At 37.5% G+C, this 14,425-nt stretch overlaps 1 protein-coding gene across 1 annotated transcript; it reads left to right on the top strand.

Moving 5' to 3' along the window:
• The first annotated feature begins 292 nt into the window (after positions 1–292).
• Positions 293–1,434, top strand: LOC114166268 (putative glutathione S-transferase). The gene is made up of 2 exons (XM_028050984.2): positions 293–700; positions 842–1,434. The coding sequence occupies exons 1-2, from the start codon at positions 380–382 to the stop codon at positions 1,193–1,195; spliced, it is 675 nt and encodes a 224-aa protein (XP_027906785.1). The 5' UTR covers positions 293–379; the 3' UTR covers positions 1,196–1,434.
• The last annotated feature ends 12,991 nt before the right edge of the window (positions 1,435–14,425 follow it).

A 14,425-nucleotide genomic window follows, 5' to 3' on the forward strand; every position in this document is an offset into this window, starting at 1 on the left:
ACACCACTGCTTTTCATACGTAAATAATATGAGGAAGTCTTCATTCTCTATCAGTAGCTCTCTCTCTTACAATCCATAACTAAATTATAGTGTAAAAATGCGTCACTCTGTCGTTATAATACATATACATATTTTCAATATATACATTTATTTAAATTTACTCAATTTTTTATTTCCTTAAATCGCATTGAAAGAACGTGTTACGTGGTGGCCTCTCCACCGCCAATTCTACCAACCTCAATTAATTAGCCTTGCCCAAAATTTCAAACTCTTTAAGGATCGTGCACACAACAACGCTCCCTGTCGCACTGTTCAGAAGCATTTAAAATCCGTTGGTGACATTCAGAGTTGCAGAGAAGGTAGAAATTATAACCCTGCAATGGCCGAAGAGTATGGAGAAGTTGAGTTGTTTGGTTTGAGGGGAAGCCCTTATGCTGTCAGGGTCCAGATAGCGCTGGAACTGAAGGGAGTGAAATACACGTACGTTGAAGAAGATCTTAGAAACAAGAGCGATCTTCTTCTGAAATACAACCCTATTCACAAGAAGGTGCCTGTGCTTGTCCACAACGGAAGACCTTTGGTTGAGTCCCTTGTCATCCTTGAATACATTGATGAGATATGGCGGAACCATCCCATCTTGCCGCAACACCCGTATGATAGAGCCTTGGCTCGGTTCTGGTCAAGGTTTATCGATGACAAGGTAAAGCAACTCACGATAACTGTTCTTTATTTTTTTTAAAGTTTAAAAGCTATTTGAAATTTTTAGAACATTCCGTGAATGCTTCCCTCAATAATCAATGTTTATGAGTTGATATGAATCTTCAATTTTCTCTCGATCTAGTGTCTGCCTGCAATATCGAAGGCTGCATTTACTGCAAAGGAGGAGGAACGGGAGAAAGGCACTGAGGAATCACTTCATGCTCTTCAATTTCTGGAGGATGAACTGAAACACAAGTTCTTTGGTGGTGAGAGCATTGGCCTGGTGGACATAGCCGCAGGCTTCATAGCTTTCTGGCTCCCTGCGATTGAAGAGGCTGTGGGGTTGAAACTGCTTAGCTCTAACAAGTTTCCAAAGCTTTCAAAATGGAGTGAAGAATACACCAACCATCCCGTTGTCAAAGAGAACCTTCCCCAAAGAGAGAGAGTTGTGGGATTTTTCAAAGCTCGATATGCATCCATCATTGCTTCCAGTTAGGTTAATTGTAAGTATGATGGAGACTCATAAGTCATGATTTTCCAGAAACAAAAAGCTAGCAACACTTTTCTTATGCTTTTAACTCTTTCTTGTGTCCACTTTAAGCTTGACCTAGAGGCTTTAAATAAAAAGTTGTTAGCATTCTATTTTGGGATTAAAGATCTTCATGCTAAAATTTCGTGTAAACTTGTAGTGTTTTGTGTTCCCTTTACAATGGAAAAAAATGCGTTATGATGAAACTCTAGTTCCCTCGAGAATTGCCCTATCAGAACTAAGAACAAAAAAATACAACATGGAAACTTCAAAATCTAAGAAAAATCACAAATGTTTTCCAACGACAACCAAACAATAACATTATGTTTAAAATTTTAGAATACAAAGACAACTTTCTCATATCCTTTGTTCTAATTATATCCACATTTTTCAAAGAAAGAATTTAATCCATACATTGTCACACTCAACTATAAGAATATAAGAAAATTCAATATACAAGTTTAAAGTGTCTGTAACTTTGGGCAAGAAACACCATGAACTTAGAATCCATTATATAATTATTATCATTCACTTCTTTGCTTATCTTATGGTGTACGACTTCTCAAGATGTATTATTTTCAGCAACTCAACAATCTTTACCATGAGTATAATAAGGTTAAAATACTTTTTTGTTCCAATTTTTGTCAAATTTTTTCAAATAAGTCCTAATTTTAGTTTTGTTTTCAAATAGGTCCTAATTTCTGTCAATTTTGTTCAATTGGTTCTTTTTTTGCTAACACCGTTTAAACCATTAACGGCCATGAACAGTGACTATCACGTATCACTTCATGGTTTTTTTTTGTTTTTTTTTGTTTTTTTTATTTTATTTTTATTTTTTTTAAATGTACATGTGTCAATCCAGTAATGTGTCACGTGTCACTTCGTGTTTTTTTTATTTATTTTTTATTTTTTTTTTTTAAAATTTAAATGTCCACGTGTCAACCTAGTAGTGTGCCACGTGTGAAAGTAAATGTTCTATATTCAATTTGGTTTCTATATTTATTATTTTTATTCAATTTTGTCCCAATTTTTGTTAACATTAACCAATTTGATCCCTATCGAAGATATGATCACATTTAATTTTTATATCAAAGTTATAATGATGTGAATTTTAATATATTATATAAAAATATTTAATAAAAAATGTGAATTTTAATATAAAAATTAAATTTGGTTTCAATTTGGAGAGGAACCAAATTAGTTAATGTTAACAAAAATTGGCACTAAATTGAACAAAAATAACAAATATAGGGACCAAATTGAATATAAAACATTGACTTTGACACGTTGCACGCTACTAGGTTGACACGTGAACATTTAAAAAAATTTTAAAAAAAATTTAAAAAAACCACGAAGTGACATGTGGCACGCTACTGGGTTGATACACATGTACATTTAAAAAAATTCAAAAAAAAATTCAAAAAAACCACGAAATGACACGTGGCAGTCATTGTTCATGGTCGTTAAGGATTTAAAGGGTGTTAACAAAAAAGGACCCAATTGAACAAAAATGAGGAAAATTGGGACATATTTGAACACAAAACCAAAATAAGGACTTATTTGAAAAAAATTGACGAAAATTGGGACCAAAAAGGTATTTTAACCTTATAATAAACACATCTATATTACCTATACCAACAATCATACTCCACACCATAAATAGCATACTCACTTGGAATTAAGCCATCCCAAAATTTTTCTTTCATTGCACACTTACCTTAGAGCTAATAAATGCATGTGTATAATCACCTCACACCCTGCATCAATATTAGCCAATGCCATTGGACAATTATCACACACCCTACATAAATGCTAATCAATGATCGTGGATGATCACCACATACCCTACATCAATGTTAACCAATGTCTGTCTATAATCACCACACACCCTACATCAATATTAGCTAATGCTCATCCATAGTAATTACTGCCATTACTCAAGGCCAACATTTGTCCTCCATGCAGCTTGTCAGAAATGTTGCAACCACTAGAGTAGCGCTAGACTTTCCTACACCTCGCTAGAAACACAAAAGTCCCAATTGCTCCACCAACTGCCTTCACCAAACACTGTGTGAGTCATTACAAGCTCCGTAGATCAACGCTCGCACCCCGCCGAACCGAGTTGCTGATTCACCATGCCAACACAATGCCGACAATGTTCCTTCATCAAATTTCTCTATCTCACATTTGACAGCACTTCCATATGTCATTGCAAGTTCAACAACCAAAGATAATTCTCCAAGAATAAGAAATTCATCTTTTCTGAGGTGAAAGATTAGACTAAGCTGCAATCACAGAGCATACTAAGAATATCCACTATCGTATTTTTGACTTTAGACCACACTAAACTTGTCCACACATAGAAAATTGTCATCTAAGCATAGAAAAAACCACAATTTTCTAACGTGATTTAAGTATTATCAAGACCACAATTTTAAAATCATGGATATTTTATACCACATTTATCTAAATGTGGCCTTTATAAAATGTGGGCTAAAATAGAAAAATGTGGCCTAAGACCTTAAAATGTGGCCTAAATAAAATTAAAAAAAAAAAACTAAAAACTAAAAACTATAAAGATGTCTTAAAAATCAAAAGCATGACCTAAACTAAACTGAGAAAAAAAAATGTTGCACAAAATTTTTTGTTCCCTCGTGAAACTGGGTGAAAAACCCTTCCTTCTCACAATGAAAAAAGCTTCCCTCCACACGACATTCCCCTACACCTGAACAAAATTTCGTAAGCACCGACAAAAACATTCCTAACACCACCATTGCCTTCGTCTACCTTCAATTCGTCTTCCTCTTGCTTTCTCTGATCATCGCCAAGTACTCCTTACACTTGAAACTTCGTACGCACAGTCCTTCTCGTCTTCTTTCTCATTGTCGACTTTCTCCTCAACACACAACATTGTTGCCTTCCTCCTTAACAAACCACACAGTCGTCTTCATCTTCATTCTCACCACACCATACTGTGTGAATCTTATATGGTGAGCAACTTAGGGTTTTGGTTAAGTTATTTTTTATGATTTTGTTACTTTTTGTTGCTTCATTAGTAAGCTTAGGATTTAGTAGGATCGAATTGTTTCAATTGTTATTAGTAAGTTTAAATGCCTCTAAGCATTTATTAGCAGAATAAAAATTAGGAGAAGAGGAGACGAGGGACGTTTTTTTCTTTTTTGGAGGGGAAAAGTATATTTTGGGATGGAAGAGACCAAGCTCCCAACATCTTGGAAGAAACCTTTGTACTCAATCAATATTACTCAACTCCAGTGTAATTTGTAACTCCATATCAGTTCAATTGAATAAAATTCAGTCCCTATTCTCATACTAGTTGGTATCTATAAGATTACCACGATACTGAAGATTGTTTATTTTTATGTGGTTTAAATGTTAGCAAATTTGTGATTTTTTGTGGTTTTCTATGATCTTCACTACATTGGTATGATAGCTTAATATCACCAGTTGCCTCATTGATGTGCAATAATGAACTTCAAGCACCACTTTGCATAACCGACTTCAAATATTTGAGCTGTCTGAATCATCCAAAGATAAGCACCTTGTTTGGATTTAATTCTTAAAAGGGTTATAGATTGATTCACTAGTGCATATTGGGTTTTTTTACAGTGCCTTATATGCCTCGGTTCAGCTGCAAATGAGGCATATGAAGACACGGTGGCACTTTTGTAATTTTTTCGAACTTTTATGCCTCGGTTGTACTTAGAACTAAGGCATAAACCTCCTAAAATTTTTATTTTTCCCGCTCCTTTGATATTTTTAAACTAGTGGCAGACTTTTATGTCTCGGATCACATCTAACCGAGGCAGATAGATGTTTATGCCTTGGGTCTATTTTAACTGAGGCATATTTGATTGCTTTTGGAGTGAAATATGCCTCCGGTCATATTTAACCGAGGCAGATAGATGTTTATGCCTCAGTTTAAAATCAACTGAGGCAATAAGCCTTCTTAGGATCTAAAAGAAATTGCGCCATTGTTCGTCTTCTTTGCATGAAGCAGCGACCATTTTTCTTTCTTCCATTTCTGAACGCCATTGTTGCAGAACACAGAGGTTCCTTCTTCCACGCAGCTGTAATTTCGTCTCTCCACCACTAGTCCGCCATCGAGTGGGTGTCCTTCGTCATGCGTGCCTCCTCCATTGTTGTCATCGCAGAGGTTGTGAAGCCGCCTCCATTTTCGTCGTTCAATCCCACTTTTAGATATGTGCTTCTACTTTTTCTAATCGTAAAACCCTCTTGTGGGTTTCGAACGTTGATATGTGTGTCAAAGTCGCGATTTGGCTCACGCTACTTCAGTCGTGGGTGGTTTCACATTTTTCGTTCAGATATGGTGGTGAAGAGAAGTTGTTCTGCGTCACCGGCAAGATGAATGAAGACGTCGTGAAGTTGTTCTGGCATGATAAAGTGGTCAAAGATGGTGGTGACGACACACTAGGGGCATTTAGGGTTTGAATGGTGGCTAGGGTTTCTGATTTGGGAGAAGGTTGAAAATGATGATGTGGCACACTATGGTTAGTGTAGATGTGTGTACAAGGATCATGGCTATGTGTCATGTTGTTATTGGGTCAGAAAGTACTTTTTTATTAATTTGCAATGGACATTAGGCCTCAGTTCCCTCTAGAACCGAGGCAGTAACCCTCGCATATGCCTCGGTGAACCAAGACATAAATATATCCCTTTTTTACTTCGCCAGCATATGCTTCGGGTGTAAAATCGAAGCTAAAAGGCCAAAATAATTGTGACATAATCTTTTCCCTGCTGATTAGAGTTGGACAAAATATGTTATGGGCGGCCATGATGTATAGGCAGGGTGAGAACTAATTTGGTAATTTTTTTATCTGTGCCTACTCTGTGCAAGTGTATGTTCTTGGAAAATGATTTGTAAAGAGAGGAGGCAGAATACGAACCGTTTAGAACCTTTTCTCAATTTTTGGATATTTGCTTTAGGGAAAAATACGTTTTTGGTCCCTGAAGTTTCACCAAAAATTGCAAATGGTCCCTCACCGAAACTTTCTCACCGTATGGTCCTCATAGTTTTGAAATGAGTGTTATTGGTCCTTCCATTAGGACGGCGTTACAAAAAATGGTGAGTGGCAAACGGCGTTCCACCTCAGCATGTGAGATGTTGACACGTCTTCACATAAAATGTTGGCACGTGTCATTAATTTTTTATTTTTTAAAAATCTCTGAAATATCAAACCGCACCGTTTAACTTCAATTTTTAACCTACATTTCGTTGCCCTTGTTTTACCTCCGTGCTTGAATTGGAAGACCAGCACCGGAAGAGAGAATGACGACGACCAGCCTGCGACAGGACCCAAATCGAAATTGATTAACCGTGAAGTGGAATAGAGATTCGAAGTTGCAGTGGAAGTGAAGTGGAATAGAGATTCGACAGGACCCAAATCGACCAGCACCAGGTTTGTTGTTTAAGCTTTCCCAATATGAGGAGGAGTTATGGATCCAAGTGTTCGACGACTTCATCTTCATCTTCTCAAAATCAAAGTTCTGGATTTGTGCCAAGAATTTGCGGATGTGGGGAAATTTTGTTGCTTTTGAAAGCCACTACCCATAAGAACAATGGGAGATTTTTTTGGAGATTTAAAAATTGGGCTGTAAGTAACAAAGTCATTTTGAGTGTTTAGGGTTTTGATTTGGGATAAATATTTTTGTTGGATTGATTTTTTTTTTCACTGCAGAATGACAGAAATTGTAGGTTCTTCCAATGGGCTAATGAAGTTGAACCTGAAAAGGAAGTACCAATAGAGAAAAACGAGGAGGACAGTGTTTGTGTTAATGAAAGAATGCTTGTAGATGTGTTGCAGAAGAATGCTAAGTTGAAGAAGAAGTTGATCGAAGAGAGAAAAATGGGTCAATTGAAGATGTGTGCATTCCTTGTATCATGGGCAGTCACTGTTATGTTTTGTGTTTTTTTTGTGATGAAGATCAACTGTAACGGGTAGTGTGTAGGAAGATGTTATGAACTATTGGTCATTTGCTGTTAAATTAAGATGTCTGCAAGCATTGTGATATAACTTGAAATTGTTAGTAGCCCTTTATTAGTCCTTCTTTTTAGTCCCTACGTTGTTATGAACCTGTGTGTTATTTTAAGCTGTGGGATAAATCTCATGTATAGAGATTAATACATGAAAACGCTTACAGAATTAACTAACTCGATTTTTTTGCAATTTGAAACAACACCAGTAGTCATAAAGATAAAGATATTACAAAACAAGTCATTTAGTCATAAAGGTAACAAGTGGTCCAAACAACTTGACCATATTTGTCTGATAAAGTGCACACAAAAGCTGATTCATAGCTGGCTATAACTTAATAATACTTGCCCCAAAACACAGCTTTCAAAAATTACAATTAAAAATAACCATCCGCTGTCATTGAAACAAAAGCACACTCTTCTAAATGTTCCTCACATGCGTTGTCAACTTGGGTTGCTAGAACTTGCTTGGGAGCCTAAAACCACAATGGCTGCCACTCCTTTATTAGGCCTTCGCCCTCCCGTTCTAGTTGGTGGTTGTGATGTGCTCCCTGTGGCAGATCTGAACCTGTTGCTTCGTCTCGCTCCAGATGCACTGGGGGTACAATCACTTCCAGCATTACTCTTCTTTTGATGTCCTTTCCCCTGTAAGTAAGATGCATGAATGAAGTTAAATGTTTGTAATTTAACTGTAAATGTTTATAAATTATGGTGCAGAGATTACCTTCTGTTTTTTTGTAGTTCTACAACCTTTGATATTGTGGTCGTATTGGTTACACTTACTGCACTTCATCTTCACTGGTTTTTTCCCTGCTTTAGAGTGACTAACATTTTCATCAGCCTCTCTTCTTCTTAGTTTCTTGGGCCTCCCTGGAGGAGCTTTGTATGTAGGAGGTAGTAGTGGAGTTGCATTTGTCTTTGGCCATAATTGTTGTCCATTAATAGGTGAAATATGAGGCCCATAACAAGCTTCATATGCCTCTCTTTTATAAAATCGATGGACATAGTCTTCAGGTTGTTCTAACTTGTAGTTAATAGCGGCAATGGCATGTCTACATGGAATGCCTACTAAGTCCCAAAAATAACAAGAACACCTATGATTTGTAAGATCAACAACAAACTTCTCCATAGTAAATCCTTGAGTAACTTCAAAAATTGCATCACCACTCCAAACAGCAATCCAATTGCCACTCTTCTCCACTTCCCTATCTAGCCTTTTACTTGGTTTAGGCATAACAACTCCAGGATATGCAGCAAACTTTTCTCTTAAAGTAGCAAATCTAGTCATCAAGTATGATCTAATCCACTCCATCATGGTAATAATAGGTTTATCCCTAGCTAAAAGTATTGTGCTGTTAAAAGATTGTGATAAGTTGTTCATAAGCACATCACACCTAGGGTATACACTAAATGCATGCTTACACCAAGAATGTCGTGGAATAGCAACTAACCACTCATATGCAGCAAGGTTTACCTTCTTCAACTCTTCCATTTTAGCTTCCCAGCCTTGGTAATATGTCGCTTTGGCAGCCCCCATCATGAGGTTTCTAATTACAATCCCTCCTCCAAACTTCTTCTTGTAGTTGCTGTACAAGTGTCTTAGACAAAATCTATGCTCCACCCCATGTAGGATTTCGTCGAACACTTGCATTAGCCCCTGGAAAAAATAGCAGAACATAATACTCCTTTAAATACACAACAACAGAACATAAATTTAGATACACAACAGCAGAACATAAATAAACAGATGTAGTTTAAGAATTTACCTTTTGTTGATCTGAAATAAACACCCAGCGATTAGTTTGTACATCTCAAATGTCATCCAACAAGAGACTAAGAAACCATCTCCATGTCTCCTTACACTCATTTTCCACCACTGCGAAGGCAAGTGGGAAATATTGGTCATTTGGGTCCCTCCCTACAGCTACTAACAACTGCCCTCCATAACTATTTTTCAGGTGACAACCATCAACACCTATAAATGGTCTACAACCATTAATGAAACCTTTCTGGCACCCCTCTAAACACATATAAAAAGACCCAAAACGTGGCTGCAGGGTGGGTAGGGGATGATTAATTTTAATCTTGCATGTTGTACCAGCAGACACTCTTTTCAACTCTGCAACATAGTCATACAACAAGCTATATTGCTTCTCCCTATCCCCTTCTACAATGTCCATGGCAATTTGTTTTCCTTTCATAGCCTTCCACCTACTAATCCTAACACTGTAAGTCTTCTTTATGTCATATATAATTTCATTTGCAGTCATCTTGCCCACGTTTCTGTACTTGTCAGCAACAACTTTAGAAACCCAATCTTTGTTCGCATTTCTATTCGCAAATACCCTCCCACAACTATGTGAATCAACCAATGTTTCGACCTGAAATGTGTGGCTGCCTCCAACTTTACTACACAGAATCAAAAAACCACATTTCTTCTTACAAATAGCCCTAACTCTAACATCATCATTTTTAAGAAATATTACCTCTCTCCCATTCAACACAGAATACTCCTTTAAAGCTTGTTTAAACTCCTTAAGGGAACAAAACTCCATTCCCAGGCAGAATTTGAAATCTCTTCCCACGTCATCAGCTTTGAACATTGGGTACTTATGCACTTCCTCCCCTTCACACTCCACATCGCTTTGTAATTCATCTGTGCTATATGTTGCATCCATGTCATGATTTCCACCAAATTGGGGTGTTTCAAAACCACCAGCACTTGCACTAGCTGAACGCTTCCTTTTTCTCCTACTCCTTCTCATATTGGACCACCTTTGAAGAACATTTGTTATGTTCCTGCATGGTGTATCACTGCATCCAAATCCATCATCACTGTCTCTATGAAGTTCTTCTTCACTTTCATCCAACACTTCATACCCATTTTCAACTGCACTATCATCACCACTTTGCACATCCACATCTGTAGCTACATTTGCCTCATGCACACATCAGCCACATTTGCATCATTCACAGCAGAAGCCACATTTCCATCATCCACAGCAGCAGCCACATTTGCCTCATGCACAGCAGCAGCAGCCACATTTCCATCATCCACAGCAGCAGCCGCATTTGCCTCATGCACAGCAGCAACAGCCACATTTACATCTTCCACAGCAGCAACATTTGACTCAGGCTATCCATCAGCATCAACAGCAGCTCCACCATGCCCACCATTATCATTAACAGCAGCAGCAGCTTCATCCTGACCACCATTATCATCAACAACAGCAGCTTCAATAAACTCAATTGGCTCAGCGGTACTAACAACATGTTCTACGTAAATCTGGACCTCTTCTTTTCTGTTTTCAGCATAGCCAGACAATTCCAATGCATCTTTATCTGTTACCAAAGGCCTCAAATCTCTGTCCATCCTACCTCTTTTAGGCTTCCACCACAATTTCACCATTCCGTCATATTTAAATTCATCCTTTAAGATGGACAGTGCCTCGAAATATGACCACCTATCAGCATCCAGACCATGGACCACATGTTCTTCCCCTCCCTTGTATCTCAGAAACCTTCCTTTAAAGGCCTCGAATTTCCCCATGTGGTAAAACGCAATCGAAAAACCCATCTCTGAAAAATGAAAGAAATAGAAACCCTAAATGCACGAAAATAAACACAAATCGCAACCAACACAAACCATAGCTAAATCAGAATACAATAACGTTCATGAATCAAATAAAACCAAAGAAAATGCGTCGCTCAAATGAATAAACCCATACCTTCGACTTCGTCTTCACCACGAGATACGGCACGAAATGCCCTTCGACAACAAGTTTTCCCACTTCGACTCAAGAACCATGCGAAACCCCCTTTCTCTGCAACCTAGAACCAATTTCTCTCCAGCGCTTTCAAGATTCTTCTCCCTCACGGTGGTCGTCGCGACTGAAGTATGCAACAACGGTGGTCAGAAACATTTGCCTTTCTGTTCGTGTTTTACTTAGGTAGAGTGCTGCTCGTGTTTTTACTTAGGTAAAGTGCTACTCGTGTTTTACTTAGGTCAGAAACATTTGCCTTTCACGTTTACTTCACTCATTCAAGTTAAACGGTGCGTTTGATATTTCAGAGATTTAAAAAAATAAAAAATTAATGACACGTGCCAACATTTTATGTGAAGACGTGTCAACATCTCACATGTTGAGGTGGAACGCCGTTTGCCACTCACCATTTTTTGTAACGCCGTCCTAACGGAAGGACCAATAACACTCATTTCAAAACTATGAGGACCATACGGTGAGAAAGTTTCGGTGAGGGACCATTTGCAATTTTTGGTGAAACTTCAGGGACCAAAAACGTATTTTTCCCTTTGCTTTATGACGAGTTTCATGTGAAGGTTGGCTATCCAAAAAGTAGCTCCAGTAAAAAATCATAACCCTACTAAGTCATTTTGATCTATATCTTATTCTTTTAACCAAACGAGGCAGAGTGTTATGAGTCAATTCATCAAAAAGACTTAAATTTAAAATCTTTAATATTAAGGTCTTAATCTTAAGGTGTAACAGCTTTTAATTTAATAAATTTGTGTGAATTTGTTGACTGCAAAGATCGAAAGAAAAATATAATTGTAAATAAAGGCCGAAAAGTACGTTGAGAATTTTTTACTGCTTGGTACAATTTATACAATCAAATTAAAGGTTAAGCTTGTCTATACGGAAGAATTTAAGTTTGTTTATACGAAAGATCGAACTAAATTAAGTTAAACTTAAAAATGAGGTTGAATTCATCATAAAATATAAATATAAATTATTTTATTCAAATAAAAAATTAAAATTTTAAATATTTCAATTATTTTATCAAAATTAATTATTCAAAAAATAAAAAAATAATTTAATTACAAGTCATTCAAATAATACTTTGTATTTATCGTCCATTGTTAAGCCATGTTTAGTCCTATGTAGAAATACTAATGACTCGTGACGTAATATTATTATTACAATTTTGACCAAAATTTGTTACAGCTATTGAATCATAAAATATGTTAAATACAGTGGCGGAATAGGGACTCAGATATAAGTTTCATGAAACAACTATGGTACTCTTACCTTATGTCCATACTACATATACATATAAGTTTCATGAAACAACTTCAAATACTGATGTAATGTTGATCGATCCTCAATTGAATCAACTGCAACAGAACATAAACTTGGAGAGGCATGGGGAATATCCAAATGAATATGATAACGACACAAAGCAAAAAATAAGGGTTCTGAGGTGTATCAACTCTAGCAAAGTATTTAATACAGGGTGCACAGAAAATGTTTTCATAGGACAACAATCATTGATGGCCACGCTTACTCTTACTCTTACTGATGACAATTTTTAAGAATATTGAACTGAACTATATTTGGCATTTTTGTCACTACGTACTGATTTGGTTTAAAACATTTTAGATGATATAACCACATGATAAAAATCCTTTGATTGAAGATCAGGTTGGCTTCATTAAGTCTTTCAATGAACACTCATCTTTTCATGAACTCTGCAACCTTACAAATACTATTGAAGAAAAATCAACCACGCTAAAAAGTTACCTAAGATTAAATCGAAAGAAATGATAACACAGAAATTGAGAAAGGGACTAAACAAAGTTACCTAGGGTTGAGTCGCAGAAGCATCATAGTGGAATACAACCACCAATAATATGGATTTTAATACACCACCAATAAATAAACACTATAAGAAACTACTTTTTTTGAGTGATTTTGGTGTAATTTAATCTTGTATATTTTCATTTGAAAAATAATTATTCTATTTTGATATATAATTAATATGGATGTAATGGAAATTTCTATATTTTGATATATGATTAATATGGATGTAATGGGCATTTTGATATTTTGATATAGGATTAATTTGGATGTAATGTATGTGATTATCCTATCTAAAATATATGAAAACAAACACCTCTGGAAGTTACCCTTATACCCATATCTAATTTTTTGACATTTATCCAATTTTTTGGTTTTTTTGTCATTCTCCTTTTTTAACTTTTTAACCTTTCTGCTTTCCTTCCCGCTCATCTTTTAGGTTTTGTGGCTTACGAGGATGACTTATGAATTTCAAAGTTCTTTCATCTTCTTTCCCTCCTACACAGCCTTTCGTCTTCTTTCCCCCCTATACACCCTTTCTGCTCCTCCTCCCTCCTAAACACCCTTCACTAGTGCAGAATTGCATTTTTACCTCGCCTTATAGGCCTCGGTTGGCGAGGAACCGAAGCATATAATGGCGCGGTGGCAATTTTGCAATTACAGGCAACTTTTATGCCTCGGTTCACATAAAACCCGAAGCCAAAAACGGTTATAGGCCTCGGTTCAAAAAAAACCGGTGCCAAAAGGGGTTTTAGGCCTCGGGTGTTAGGGAACCGGGGCCAAAAGGGGTTGCCAGAAATTTCAAAAATGCCATTGACGTTGGCACTTATAGGCTTCGGTTGGGGAAAAGCCGGTGCCAAAAGGGGTTTTAGGCCTCGGGTGTTAGGGAACCGGGGCCAAAAGGGGTTATATGCCTCGGTTCTAAATTGAACCGAGGCCATATAGTTTAATTAGGGCACAAAAACGCGAACCCCTCTACTTCTTCCTCGCGCGCCGCTGCAATTCGTTCCTCTGATTCCAAGAACTCAATCCAAGAAGGCACACCCATACCCCCATGAACTCTCTCGCAATGCTTCCAACGCTCTCTGAAGAGCAGGCTTCTTTCTCATGGTAGACCTTCTCCACCACTCCGCCATCAGAGACTCCGCCATCAGAAACACCTCACACCCCTTTTGTTCTTCCAACCACTCCCTCTCCAAGAAAGGTGTTCACTGGAACCGCGTCGTTCACTTGCTCCGTGCAAAGGGGTACGCTTCGTTCTCCATCGCACTGCATTCTCTGCCTCTACTTCTCCGTCGCCTCACTCAGCCGCCGATTCAGCTCCACTTCGCACGCCTCCACAGCGCTGACAATGTTGCACCACCGTGGGATTCTTCGTTGAGAAAGATTTCCAACTGCAACGAAAAAGAAGGAACACACTCCCTCCGCATCGACGATCATCTGTTTAGGCTCTTCAGAGAGCTTTTGTGGTCGTAATCAACGCGATAAAGTCGTTGTCGATGTCGCAAAAAATTTAATTAAAAAAAATATTTTTACCCTATGGCTCCGGTTCATTTAGAACCGAGGCATAAAATGGACCCTATGGCT

This window comes from Vigna unguiculata, chromosome 10, assembly GCF_037176805.1.
Source record: "Vigna unguiculata cultivar grain cowpea cultivar isolate G323 ecotype 2 chromosome 10, ASM3717680v1, whole genome shotgun sequence".
NCBI lineage: Eukaryota > Viridiplantae > Streptophyta > Magnoliopsida > Fabales > Fabaceae > Vigna > Vigna unguiculata.